Source organism: Coregonus clupeaformis, chromosome 2 (genome assembly GCF_020615455.1).
Source record: "Coregonus clupeaformis isolate EN_2021a chromosome 2, ASM2061545v1, whole genome shotgun sequence".
Taxonomy (NCBI): domain Eukaryota; kingdom Metazoa; phylum Chordata; class Actinopteri; order Salmoniformes; family Salmonidae; genus Coregonus; species Coregonus clupeaformis.
In genome coordinates, this window is record NC_059193.1 from 15,324,683 (window position 1) to 15,337,595 (window position 12,913).

The 12,913-nt window shown below is 49.0% G+C and overlaps 1 protein-coding gene across 1 annotated transcript; it reads left to right on the top strand.

The window, feature by feature from the left end:
* Positions 1 to 8,950: 8,950 nt before the first annotated feature.
* On the top strand, positions 8,951 to 12,047 carry LOC121536333 (THO complex subunit 3). Its single transcript, XM_041843610.1, has 6 exons — positions 8,951 to 9,161; positions 9,531 to 9,687; positions 9,906 to 10,110; positions 10,414 to 10,575; positions 10,786 to 10,886; positions 11,296 to 12,047. The coding sequence occupies exons 1-6, from the start codon at positions 8,982 to 8,984 to the stop codon at positions 11,457 to 11,459; spliced, it is 969 nt and encodes a 322-aa protein (XP_041699544.1). The 5' UTR covers positions 8,951 to 8,981; the 3' UTR covers positions 11,460 to 12,047.
* Positions 12,048 to 12,913: the final 866 nt, after the last annotated feature.

The following is a 12,913-nucleotide window of genomic DNA, read 5'->3' on the forward strand; positions in this document are numbered from 1 at the left end:
ACATTGTGAGCATTTGACTCTATGGTAAGGCATTTCTATGAAGCCTTTAAAATGGAAGGAAATCTTGTTTTCCAGATGCAATGATTTACCAAGTCTTAAACCTATCACCATTTTCTCAAATCCATCTTTATTCATCAGGCAAGCAGCTGATCAAAAAGGAAATAACTGGACTGAGTTTGTGTGAATCTTGATATTGTGTGTGTTTGGGATTTGAAAATGGAGTGTTATGTTTTTTAAAAAACATTTACATGGATGTTCATTTTTCACTTGTATGAAATAAAATTACCCAATTCAAACAACAAGACTTGTACTTGTATCTATTTCCCTGTCTTTATATGTGTAATATATTACTAATATTAGATCATTATTAGCTGGACTGAACTCCATTTCAAGCATAACCTGAGATAGCATTATTGGCATAGAAACTGAGCCACAGTGTCATACTGTACTGTCTTTGGCTGAGCCTTTAATACCTAAATGTAAGGTGTGTAGTTGATAAGTGTGTTGAATCAATACAGTTAGAAAGCGTTTACATGGATTGGTTCACTTTAATACCCATTTTGTATTTTGTTCAAACATTTTTTTTATTGTTTATTCGAAACCATTTAACTATTTAGACAATGATGGCATATTCCTTTATAATCCACGACTTACCCATGATAATACAAAAAACATAATACATTACTGTAGCTAGCTAGATCAAACACCCTGTATCTGCCAGCAATGTGTAACCGGGCTGACACATTTTTGGTGTTGTTGTCAACCAGCCACTTTGGTGCTTTGGGACAATGCACAGTGAACTAGTGCGCACGACGGTATTGGAGTGTGTACCAACAGAGAGCAGAAGGTTTTCCTCTGCGACGGGAGTAGAACAGAGTTGAGTTTGAGAGTCGTTTTTCCGAGGTGAGCAGGACAATTATGAGATGGAGTTACGTCTGGATGCCGCCGGGCCACAAGCAAAGTCGGGAGAACAGGAATATTGGAACAGGGACACAGAAAGGCGGATTTCTGAAGAGGAATGGAGAGAAAAATAGGAAGAAGAGTGACATTTGTGGTTTCAGGGTGGGTAGGAAAGGAGTTGGGTGCAGTTGAATCAGTGAAGGTAACCTGTAGTGTACTTCTGATATTTGTTTGTGTTTCTTCTGACCAGAGGGAGCTGGTGCTCCGTGTCACGCAACTTGGGTCAATATCTGTTTCTTGCTTTGCTCTTAGGAACAGGGCACCATTGAAAGGAGTGATTTCTGGGGTAGCGTTAAGTGTGGAGGCAGAGCAATTGAAGTTGAAGATTCCTGGTGTTTGTGATGCCCGTCGTTTGGTGCGACTCAGACCCGGTGGTGAGCGTGGTGAAACAGAGGAGTCACTGTCAGTCCTTTTGAGTTTTGGGTCAGAGTTTTGGGTCAGAGTCTCTACCAGACAAAGTTATGTTAGGATATATCAGTTCTATATCGTGGAGCTCCGCCCCATAGGGGAGCTCTGCTCCTAGTGGTTTACCCTCTGCCCTAAGGCAGCAGCAGCCTGAGACAAAATTATGCACACACCTACAGCCAATAGGAGTACAGGTGTCCCTATAAGAGGGGATGCCTCCCCTCACTCAGCCTCCCTTTTTCTTCAGCGACTGGATGACTAGACTGAAGAGCCAAGAAGAGACGAAGCACGAAGACTCAGGACGAAAAAACGCAGTTGATATTCCAGTCATCAACGTCGTCTAAATGAGCACACCGGGAGATTTTCCACCCCCAAAAGCTATTTTCAGAGCTCAGTGCAGATGCACTTCCATGGCGGCCGGTGACCACCACGACCTATGTTTCGTGTGTTTGGGATCCCAGCATGCCAAGGAAGGCGTCTGCAGTCCCCCGATTGCGCCTCCTGCGCCCTCCTTTCTTTAAAGGAGAGGAAGCAGCGTTGGGCGTTTTTCAGGGAGGACATCCCCCCTTGAGGATGTGTTGTCGATACTAGCCTCTGCTTCAGAGGCGTCGTCCGACGGCGCAGACTCGGGGAAGATAGGGATTTTGAGGAAGGGTCTGGCATTCCAATGGAACAGTCGGACCCCGTCCCTCATACTTTCAAGCCCCCCTTTCCTTTGGAGAGCGAGAGGGCTTGTAGTCCCTATAGCGAAGGGGATTCGAGCTCTGAGAGATCAGAAGCTCTCTCTTTCGCTGCAGCCTCTCTGAGAGCGGATTTTCCGGGTCTCATTGAGAGAGCTGCTCAACGGCTGGCAATAAGGCTGCCCCCTCTTCCCCTCCGCACCGGAGGTTGATATGATGGAGGGCGGTCCTTATTCCAGGCCAAGGAAGGCGGCAGAGCCAGTGGCTCCTGCCATGCCTTCTTTGGCTAGGGTACGTTGAGGGCTCGTGGGAGGCACCTTTAGCGGCGCGTTCGCCTGTAAAAGCGTATCTCCCATTCACGAGAGTGGAAGGAAGGTTTCAGGGTCAGGGAATCCCCCAGGTTAGAGAGCGCCATGGCGGCGTATCTCGTACCGGGTTCGAGCCCTTGGCCCTCTTCCAAGAAGGCCACGTTGCCATCCCAGAAGGACCGACTCACAGCGTCGCTGTTAGAGAAGTCTTTTGGGTTGGGAGCCCAAGCTGTAGCAGCAGCTAACAACATTGCCCTCTTGGCGGCCTCTCTGTCCTGTTTAACCACGGGTAAGACAGAGATGGCACCGGAGGAGGTGGAGGAGGCGTCCAGAATTTCTGGCGCCATACTCCACCTTACACAGGTGTCCGCAGTCTGTGCGGGGAGATCCATGGCCACTTCGGTGGTCGGGGAACGACACCTCTGGTTGTCATTGACTTCCATGAAAGAGGCAGACAGGACGTCTCTCTTGAACGCCCCCCTCTCTGACGACGGCCTCTTTGGGGTCGCAGTCAAAGAGGCGACGGAGCGTTTTTCAAAGTTAGAGGAGGAGAAGAAGCAGCTGGCCAAGCACCTGCCGTTGGCAGGACGACTCGGCCCCCCTCCTCCCCAAAGGCCATCTACCTCCGCCCCTCTAAGTAGACCGGGGTCTACGACGAGGCGGCGTAATCCGCGTCACCCGGCGGCCACGAGCAGCAAGGGAGCGGGCTCGGCCCTCCAAGCAGCTACGGTAGCCCCACTACAGCCGGCGAGGGAGGTGACGAGGACGCCGACCTGGCCCTCCAAGGGAGGCAAGAGGAGGCGTACGTGACGGGACGCGGGGGAGAGGATGGAGGACGCATCGATGGTGTCGAACGTGCCCACTGTTCCCCCCCACCCTTCGGTTGAAGGGACGGGTGTTGATGTAAATGCCTTTGTTGATGTGTTTAATAAAGAGTTGGCTCCACCTGACTTTGTCAAAAAAGAGCCTCTTTTCCATAATACGTCCGAGAGCGTTCAAATCTCACCCTCTCTTCCTTACCACTCTAAGAGCCGTTCAGCCCACCGAGGGTGCGTTGCTGAACAGGCACTAAGAGTAGGTATCCAGAAGACCTCAATCAGGTCGTCACATCACACTTCACGTATAAGAAGTGCTTTACATAGAAGGCAGCAGTCCCGGTCAGATTCTGACATGAGGACGCAGCCGCTATTTGGGATGGCGCACTAGCACAGACTAAGGTCTCCACTAGTACGAGCCAGACCCATGCTGCGTTCACGGAGGGCCCGATTACCGCGGTCACCAAGGTGCCCAGAGTATCGGCGCCCCCAGGCATTGTAACACAGCAGCTATCTGGGGACGGCGCATTATCGCAGACCAAGGTCTCAGTTAATGCGATTCAGACCCATGCTACGTTCACGGAGGGCAGGATTACTAGCGTTATGGGTATAACCAAAGTATCAGCTCCCCTGACAGAACGAACCAGTACTCACCACACTGAGCGTGAATCAACCCACCAGGGGTGCAGTGTTGAACACACACAGAGGGTGAAAGTTAAGAAGGTATCAAGGCGCCGCCTTGTTTTACCTCATAGAGACCTCATACTACAGACTTCTAGGAGTACTGTAGTGAAGGGCTCTGATAGCGAATTGCAGTCACCTAAGATGACGCAATCGCTTGCTGAGATGGTGCCCTGCCGCAGGCTGTGGCCTCGGTCAGCGCAATTCAGACCCGCGATGCGTTCAAGGAGGGCAGGAATACGACGGTTACGGGTTTAACCGACGTCCCTACTCCTCTTTCTTTCTCAGAACGCATTTCCTCTCCCTTTCACGGGAGGCCCACCTTGGGCTGTTCCACCACTTCAATGTTGGGGAACAGTGGCAGTAAGGGCCATAGAGGAATACAGGTCCTTCCTACTGGATGCACCACAGCTTCGCGCCCAGCCACTTTCTCTGCATTGCTGGCAGTGGCGAAGAAGCTGCACCCTCTCACACTGGCTAGAACAGACGTTGCAGAAGGGTTATGCTCTCCAATTCCACCGGACCCCACCCCCGTTCAGGGGAGTGGTGGAGATGGTGATGAAAACGCCAGACAAAGTGGCCGCTCTGATGACAGAGATTACGGAACTTTTGGCGAAGGAGGCGGTGACAGTAGTTCCCCGGGAGCAAAGGAACAAAGGGCTATATTCGCCTTATTTCCTAGTGCCCAAAAAGACGGGGGGAGTGAGGCCGATTTTGGATTTAGCATTCTCAACGAAAGCATAACCAAACGGCCCTTCCGAATGCTAACGGCAAAACGTCTGCTGGAATGTGTCCAGAGAGGGGACTTTTGTACGAGCATAGACCTAAAGGACGCGTACTTTCATGTGCCGGTTCAGCCGCGTCACAGGAAGTTTCTGCGGTTCGCCTTTCAAGGGGTGGCGTACGAATACACGAGGATGCCATTTGGGTACGCCCTGGCACCTCGCACATTTTCCAAGTGTGTGGAGGCGGCATTAGAACCGTTGCGTCGTCAGGGAATACGGCTACTAGCCTACCTGGACGACCTACTGGTTCTCGCCCCGTCAGCAGAGCTGGCGATCACTCACACAACACAGACAGTGATGCATCTCACAAGTCTGGGGTTTGCTGTGAATTGGAAAAAGAGCGCGCCTGGCCCACTCATCAGATTGTCTACCTGGGAATACAGCTAGACACTGTGAGGATGAGGGCTCGAATTTCGGACCCCCGAAGGGTAGCCTTGTTGCTAGCCCTAAGGAAGTGCCGTCCGAATCACACGGTGACGGCGCTGTCGATCATGTCACTTTTGGGTCTCATGTCGTCAGCGCACTCTGTGGTTCCGCTGGGACTCCTGCATATGCGCAGGACGCAGCGATGGTTCGCCCAACTAAGACTAGACCCATTGCGTCAACGTCATCGGTTGGTGGTGGTTCCCCTCTCACTCAGTGCAGACCTAAACTATTGGAGAAACTTGCGCGTTCTCACGCACGGAGTCCCGATAGGAAAGGTGTCCTCTCACATCCCAGTATTCACGGATGCGTCCCTGACGGGATGGGGAGGGACATGTCAGACACAAGCGATAGGAGGTGTGTGGCCTCAATCAGGTCGTCACATCAACCTCCTGGAGTTGGAAACGGTTCGACTGGTTCTGACCCACTTCGCGTCTACCCTTCGGGGTCGCGATGTGCTGGTCTGGTCAGACAACCGGACCACAGTAGCCCACATAAATCGCCAGGGTGGAGTCAGGTCGCCTGCTCTCCATCGGGCGGCAGAGGAATTGTGGCTGTGGGCTCACGAGCACCTTCGCTCATTGAGAGCAGCACACATTCCGGGCTACTTGAACGTAGGAGCAGACCTCATGTCAAGAGGGGGTCCTCGAGACGACGAGTGGTGTCTGCATCCAGACATTGTTCTCCAGATTTGGGAACAATTCGGGAGAGCCGAGGTGGACCTATTCGCGTCACGCGTGAACGCGCAATGTCCTCTGTGGTTCTCTCTGAGGGAACAGGACGAACCGCCACTGGGAAGGGACGCCTTTGCGCACCAACCGTGGCCGAGAGTTCTCCTGTATGCATTCCCTCCGCTGTCCTGCATTCTCCCACTGCTAGCCAGGGTGAGGTCAGGGGGCTGTCAGTGATACTGATAGCGCCCGATCGCCCGGGGGCTCCGTGGTTTGCGGAGATGAGTCAGATGTTGATTGCGCCACCTTGGCCAATTCCACATCGACGGGACGCGTTGTCTCAGGCGGCTGGCACGATAGGGAAATTGCCCATAATCGGCCAACCACTGAAGGCCTGGCTGCTGAGAGGGACAGGCTAGAGCGCCGTGGGTTATCTGATGCAGTGATCAGGACCATACAGGGTTCACGTGCCAGTTCCACTTCTAAGATGTATGCCAGTAGATGGAACGTGTTTTCACGATGGTGTGTCACACAAGGTGTAGACCCCATGAGCTGTCAGGTGGAGAGTATTCTCTCTTTTCTACAGCTCATGTTTGATAAGCAAAAATCGCCTGCCACGATTAGAGTGTTTGCAGCAGCGATTTCAGCTTGTCATGAGGGTTTTGGCAGAGACAATGTCTTTAGCCACCCTCTAGTGAAACGCTTCCTATTAGGAAGCGGCGACTTAGGCCAACACCTAGAGTCAATGCCTAGAGCCACGCTGCCCCAGTGGGATTTGGCTTTGGTACTCGAAGCGCTATGTAAGTCGCCGTTCGAGCCATTGAATCAAATACCCCTCAAGATGCTGTCTATAAAGACAGCATTGTTGCTCGCTTTGACTACAGCTAAGCGGGTCAGTGATTTGTGTGCTCTTTCGACGAGACCTGACTGCTTGGCCATCAATGGTGACCTGAGCAGAGCAGTGTTACGTCCTAACCCGGCATTTGTGCCGAAGGTTATTAAGAGTTCATATAGGTCACAGACCGTGGAGCTGTGGGCCATTTCTCCTCCTCCTCATAGAGAGAGGAGTGAGGAAAAGCTCCATCGCCTGTGCCCGGTACGCGCTTTGGCGTGTTACGTCGAGCGCACAGCAGCGATTAGGTCATCGCCTCAGTTGTTTGTGTGTCACGGTGCGGCTGCACTAGGTAGACCACTTTCAAAACAGAGGTTGTCTCACTGGCTTTGTGAAGGCATTGAGACAGCTTATGAGGTAGCAGGGCGGCAATTGCCTCAGGGTATCAGAGCTCACTCCACTCGTGGAGTAGCGGCTTCTACTGCCCTTTTCAGAGGAACAGGAGTAGAGGATATATGTAGAGCAGCATCCTGGTCGACGCCGTCTCCATTTATCCGTTTCTATCTCTTAGATATGTCTTCTAATTATCTGGCTCGATCTGTACTCAGCGTGGCTGAAGGGAGATCTTGAGCAAGAAAGAGAGGAGAAGCAGGACTGTGGACACAGGTTTCCATCAGGTCCGCTTTGGTTAGGAAGACGTGTTTTTTGACAGATGTGTTTTCTAACTCTTTGGCTCGGTCTGTACTCAGCATAGCTGAAGGGAGATCTTGAGCTAGGAAGAGAGGGAAAAGCAGGACTATGGACAGGGTTTCCACCAGGTCCGCTTTGGATAAGAAAACATATTTTGTGGCATGAATCCTGATTGACAGGGTCAGTACAGTAGAGGCATGCGTTGATTACAGAATGTGAGGTCATCTATATGCTTGTTCAGTTAGTATGACTCATGTTTTTGTTCCTGCCCACTAATCTCTGGGATTCCATTGAGTGAGTGAGGCGGTCTACCGCGTTCACAATGTAGAGTGACACTTGATGTCATTCCATTAGTGGTCGGTAGTGTTTTCACAGGATATTGAGGCACATCTATCTGCTAGTACAGGTTAGTATGGCTTCTATTCTGGTGATCTGCCCACTAGTCATTGGCATTGCCATTGGACTAGGTGGGGCGGGTCTTTAACCGATGACGCGGTATATTGTGACGCCCGTAGGGGTTTTTAGTTGCAGTACTGCGGGACTCGGTTGCAGCCATTGCTAGGCCTGACTTTCTCGTTTCGATGGGAAGTGTTAGGCTCGGCAGGGAGTACATTTTGGGAGCGCTACGCTCCGCCTTAAACCACTAGGAGCAGAGCTCCCCTATGGGGCGGAGCTCCACGATATAGAACGATTAGTTACCGGAGTGTAACTCCAGTTCTATGAGTGGAGCGGAGCCCCATAGGACTTAAGGCCCTGCCGACCCTCTCTAGTCTCGCTGAAGAAAAATATCTCGGGAGGCTGAGTGAGGGGAGGCATCCCCTCTTATAGGGACACCTGTACTCCTATTGGCTGTAGGTGTGTGCATAATTTTGTCTCAGGCTGCTGCTGCCTTAGGGCAGAGGGTAAACCACTAGGAGCAGAGCTCCCCTATGGGGCTCCGCTCCACTCATAGAACTGGAGTTACACTCCGGTAACTAATCGTTATCCTGTTAGAGCTGTTGTGCCGAATCCACTGCAGTGTTTCAGGTGCAACGTTTATGGTCATGTCATAGCAGTTTGTAGGAGGGACATTCCAAGATGGGGAAGTGTGCAGGATGGCATGGGATAGAGGACTGTGTAGTTTTGGTGGATAAAGTTGTGTGTGTCAAATGTAGGGGTGCCTATGTTGCTGGTGGTCGGATGTGTCCGGTGCGAGAGAGGCAGGTTGAGGTGGCTAGTGTCAGAGTAGTGCAGAAGGTGTCATCTGCTGAGGTAGTGAAGAAAGTAGAGGTGAATGGGTAAATGATCCTGGGAGTATCCCTGTGAGTAGTAGATCTGTGCCAGCACAAAAGCATAGGCCAACGAGTGATATATGCTTCAGTAAAGTTTGCTTCTTAGCGTTCATAGCAATAGTTAACAACTGTACGGCAGAAATGGAACGTAAATCACAGAAAATAGATGTTGTGGTGGCAGCTGCAGAGAAGTATTTGGGTATACGAGATTTGACTTCAGAAGATTTCCAGGGTGTGTTGAGTGGTAGTGTCCGGTCCTCCCAGGCCGTTGGCATAGTGCAGGAGGAGAAAGGGTCAAAGTAGTGGGTTTTTAATGACTGTGGAGTTTAATGGATTTATATTATGGTCCAGCTGGGGGCGGTAATGCAACAAATTGGATGCCAACCGCCGTTAAACTCCGAAGCAGAAGAAGAAACAGAAACACCCCCTGTAGTGACTAAACGTGGTAGTATCTTCCAAAATGGCGTCCAAATATTATCAAGAGATGCAAGAGAGTTTTAGAAATAACAACAAAAGTAGGGAATTCCCTGCGCATAGCGCTAAAGTTCATTCAGTAGCATGGAGTTGCGATGGCAGGAGGTTGGCATCTGGGTCTTTTGATAAAACAGCAAGCGTATTTGTCTTGGAAAAAGACCGTTTGGTAAGTTGCTAGCTAGCTAATTAGCATGCTATCGACGCTAGCTAACATTGAATTAATGAACCACGCATGCTAGTGCAAGGCTAAAAAACACGCCTCTCAAGTCTTATCTTGTAACATTCAGGCACACCCAAATTATACACTCACTTTTATATCTAGCAGATATCTATTAATTTGCTAACTGTATGATCAGATCGCGAAGGAAAGAGCCTGCTAACTAGCTAGATGTTATGTTGTGTGCTGATCCAGCTAGCCTAGACAGCTAGCTAGTTAAACTACAGTTACTTTTTGTGGCAGCTACCACCCCCTTAGCACACAGCTAGCTATCTTGTTGATTTGCTAGCAGTTTTTGCCTATATCAACCCCTCACAGGTGAAGGAGAACAACTACAGGGGCCATGGAGACAGTGTTGATCAGTTGTGTTGGCATCCTACCAACCCAGACGTGTTTGTCACTGCATCAGGGGACAAGACCATACGCATCTGGGACGTCAGGACAACAAAGTGCACGGCTACAGTCAACACTAAAGGTACCCTCCAGTTCCAGTTGTTGTTTTGGACAGTGACGCAAGTGATACATCTGCTGTGTCTTCAGCCAAAAACAATACTTTAGTCTTGTACTTTAGTTTTGCCTGAAGTGAAAGACTTTACAGTACGTGTCATTTTTGGCCATCTGTAATGTTCTGTTGCATTCATTCTGATATGTGCCGACAACAGTGCTTGATCTATCTGTTATGTTTGTTTGCAGGGGAAAACATCAATATCTGCTGGAGTCCGGACGGCCAAACGATAGCCGTTGGGAACAAGGACGATGTGGTTACCTTCATCGACGTCAAATCACACCGGTCGCGAGCCGAGGAGCAGTTTAAGTTTGAAGTCAACGAGATCTCATGGAATAATGACAACGACATGTTCTTTCTCACCAATGGAAACGGGTGCATCAACATCTTGAGGTAAGACCTTGGTACCTTCCAAAATGGCACCCTAGGTTATTCCCTATATAGTGCACTACTTTTGGCTAGGACCCATACGGTGCTGGTTGAAAACCAGTGCACTATTTAGGGAATAGGGTGCCATTTCCCACGTACCCTGTTACTCTAGCATTCATAGTCCTGTCCAAACTAGAATGTGTAGCTTATGTCCTGTGATGTATCCGATGCCTATTGCTGCTGCACACGAACATGGAAATGACTTGGAAGTAATCGATAGATGAACCTAAAGTTACGGCTCCCTGACTTTGGACATGTTGTTTTCAGTTACCCTGAGCTGAAGCCCATCCAGTCGATCAACGCCCATCCCTCCAACTGCATCTGCATCAAGTTTGACCCGACGGGGAAGTACTTTGCCACAGGAAGTGCAGACGCCCTCGTCAGTCTGTGGACCGTTGAAGAACTGGTCTGTGTTCGCTGTTTCTCCAGGTGAGTGAGTCTACATTGAAAACAGTCAATGTGGACAGATGTCGATCTACAACAAATGGTGCAATTGCAAATCCCTCACCATCATCATCAGCTAACCCAAGGAACCCGTGTAAGCATCCAAAACATGATCAGTATTTGGTATCACTTGACATGCATGCTTTTGCAATGTATACATACGTTGAGTCTGATTGTCTTGTCAATGTGTTCCAGGTTGGACTGGCCAGTGAGGACGTTGAGTTTCAGCCATGATGGGAAGATGCTGGCTTCAGCTTCCGAAGACCACTTCATAGATATAGCGGAGGTTGAAACAGGTTAGTTGAAGAAAGTCAATGCATTTTTTTTGTGGCACATAAAGAAACACAATTAGCAAGAACACAAAATACAGTCAGTTGAAAGAATTGAATGTGCAAGAATAATCCCCTCTGCTCCCTGTGGAACATACGGCCCACACAACAAGCCCACACTATGCCAGATAGTCCTTGGCAAGGATAAAGTCCTCTTTAATTTGAGTTCATCATTCATAATAATATAATATAATATGCCATTTAGCAGACACTTTTATCCAAAGCGACTTACAGTCATGTGTCAATACATTTTTACGTATGGGTGGTCCTGGGGATCGAACCCACTACCCTGGCGTTACAAGCGCCATGCTCTACCAATTGAGCTACAGAGGACCATTCCTCAGTATCCTCAATTCTTTCTTTTGTCTTTTTGCAGGAGAGAAGCTGTGGGAGGTCCAGTGTGAGTCCCCTACGTTCACAGTGGCCTGGCATCCTAAGAGACCGCTGCTGGCGTACGCATGTGATGACAAGGAAGGGAAGTATGACAGCAATAGAGAGTCGGGCACTGTCAAACTGTTTGGATTACCTAATGATTCCTGAGTGGGATCAAACACGCTTGTCAGTGTCTTTTGAGTCACTCTTCAAACCGAGTTAATTAGGATGATGGGCCCTACTATCTCTGTGCAGTAAGACTTATTGTCTATATGTTTAATACAACATGCTTGACTGTTGGTCCATTAAATACTGACAAGAAGGGATGTCTGTATAAATAGCTACATCATGTAAACTGATATTTCTCTTCAGTCGAATGCTCAACTTTCTTCTACAGTTTTTTTTCTAGAAAGAGTGCCATCTTAGATGTATAATGAGCGGATGCTTACAGCGACTCTGCGAAGGGAAGAGGATCTAGAGTTGGCCTTAACGATTGAGATAAAACGTAATTTACTCTCCGTAGTGAGGGAAAAACACTCAACGGTGTTCTTTTGGCAACCACCAGTTGGCCCTGCATCCCAATTAGGAAATAGTTGTTTGTTTCTGTACAGTTTTTTACATTCCTGTTTCTCCATATAGTTTACATTACACACACAGTGCTGTACCATATTTTGTTAAAACTGTAAATTGATTTTTGTATATTAAAAGAAGTCTTGTTGACTTGTCTTGGTTGAACAAATCAAGGTATAAAACTGATACTGTGCATTGTATGTCTGCTGTCTAGATTTTTCAAATCGTATTTGTCACATGTGCCGAATACAACAGGTAGACCTTACAGTGAAATGCTTACTTACAAGCCCTTAACCAACAATGCAGTTTTAAGAAAGAATACCAAAAACATACAATATGAAATAAAAGTAACAAATAATGAAAGAGCAGCAGTAAAAATAACAATAGCAAGGCTATATAGAGGGGGTACCGGTACTGAATCAATGTGCGGGGGCACCGGTTAGTCGAGGTAATTGAGGTAATATGTACATGTAGGTAGAGTTATTAAAGTGATTATGCATAGATAATAAACATAGTAGCAGCAGTGTAAAGGGGGGGGGGGGGCAATGCATATAGTCTGGGTAGCCATTTTATTAGATGTTCAGGAGTCTTATGGCTTGGGGGTAGAAGCTGTTTAGAAGCCTCTTGGACCTAGACTTGGCGCTCCGGTACCGCTTGCCATGCGGTAGCAGAGAGAACAGTCTATGACTTGGGTGGGTGGAGTCTTTGACAATTTTTAGGGCCTTCCTCTGACAATGCCTGGTATAGAGGTCCTGGATGGCAGGAAGCTTGGCCCCAGTGATGTACTGGGCCGTACGCACTACCCTCTGTAGTGCCTTGCGGTCGGTGGCTGAGCAGTTGCCATACCAGGCAGTGATGCAACCAGTCAGGATGCTCTCGATGGTGCAGCTGTAGAACCTTTTGAGGTTCACGACTGTCTTGGTGTGCTTGGACCATGTTAGTTTGTTGGTGATGTGTACACCAAGGAACTTGAAGCTCTCAACCTGCTCCACTACAGCCCCGTCGATGAGAATGGGGGCGTGCTCAGTCCTCTTCTTTTTCCTGTAGTCCAC

Bases quoted from the DNA above. Each gene is read 5' to 3' on its own strand.
- LOC121536333 (XM_041843610.1), top strand. From the start codon at position 8,982: ATGGCGTCCAAATATTATCAAGAGATGCAAGAGAGTTTTAGAAATAAC. The intron at 9,162-9,530 runs GTAAGTTGCTAG...AACCCCTCACAG, and splicing joins TCTTGGAAAAAGACCGTTTG to GTGAAGGAGAACAACTACAG. The intron at 10,887-11,295 runs GTTAGTTGAAGA...GTCTTTTTGCAG, and splicing joins TATAGCGGAGGTTGAAACAG to GAGAGAAGCTGTGGGAGGTC.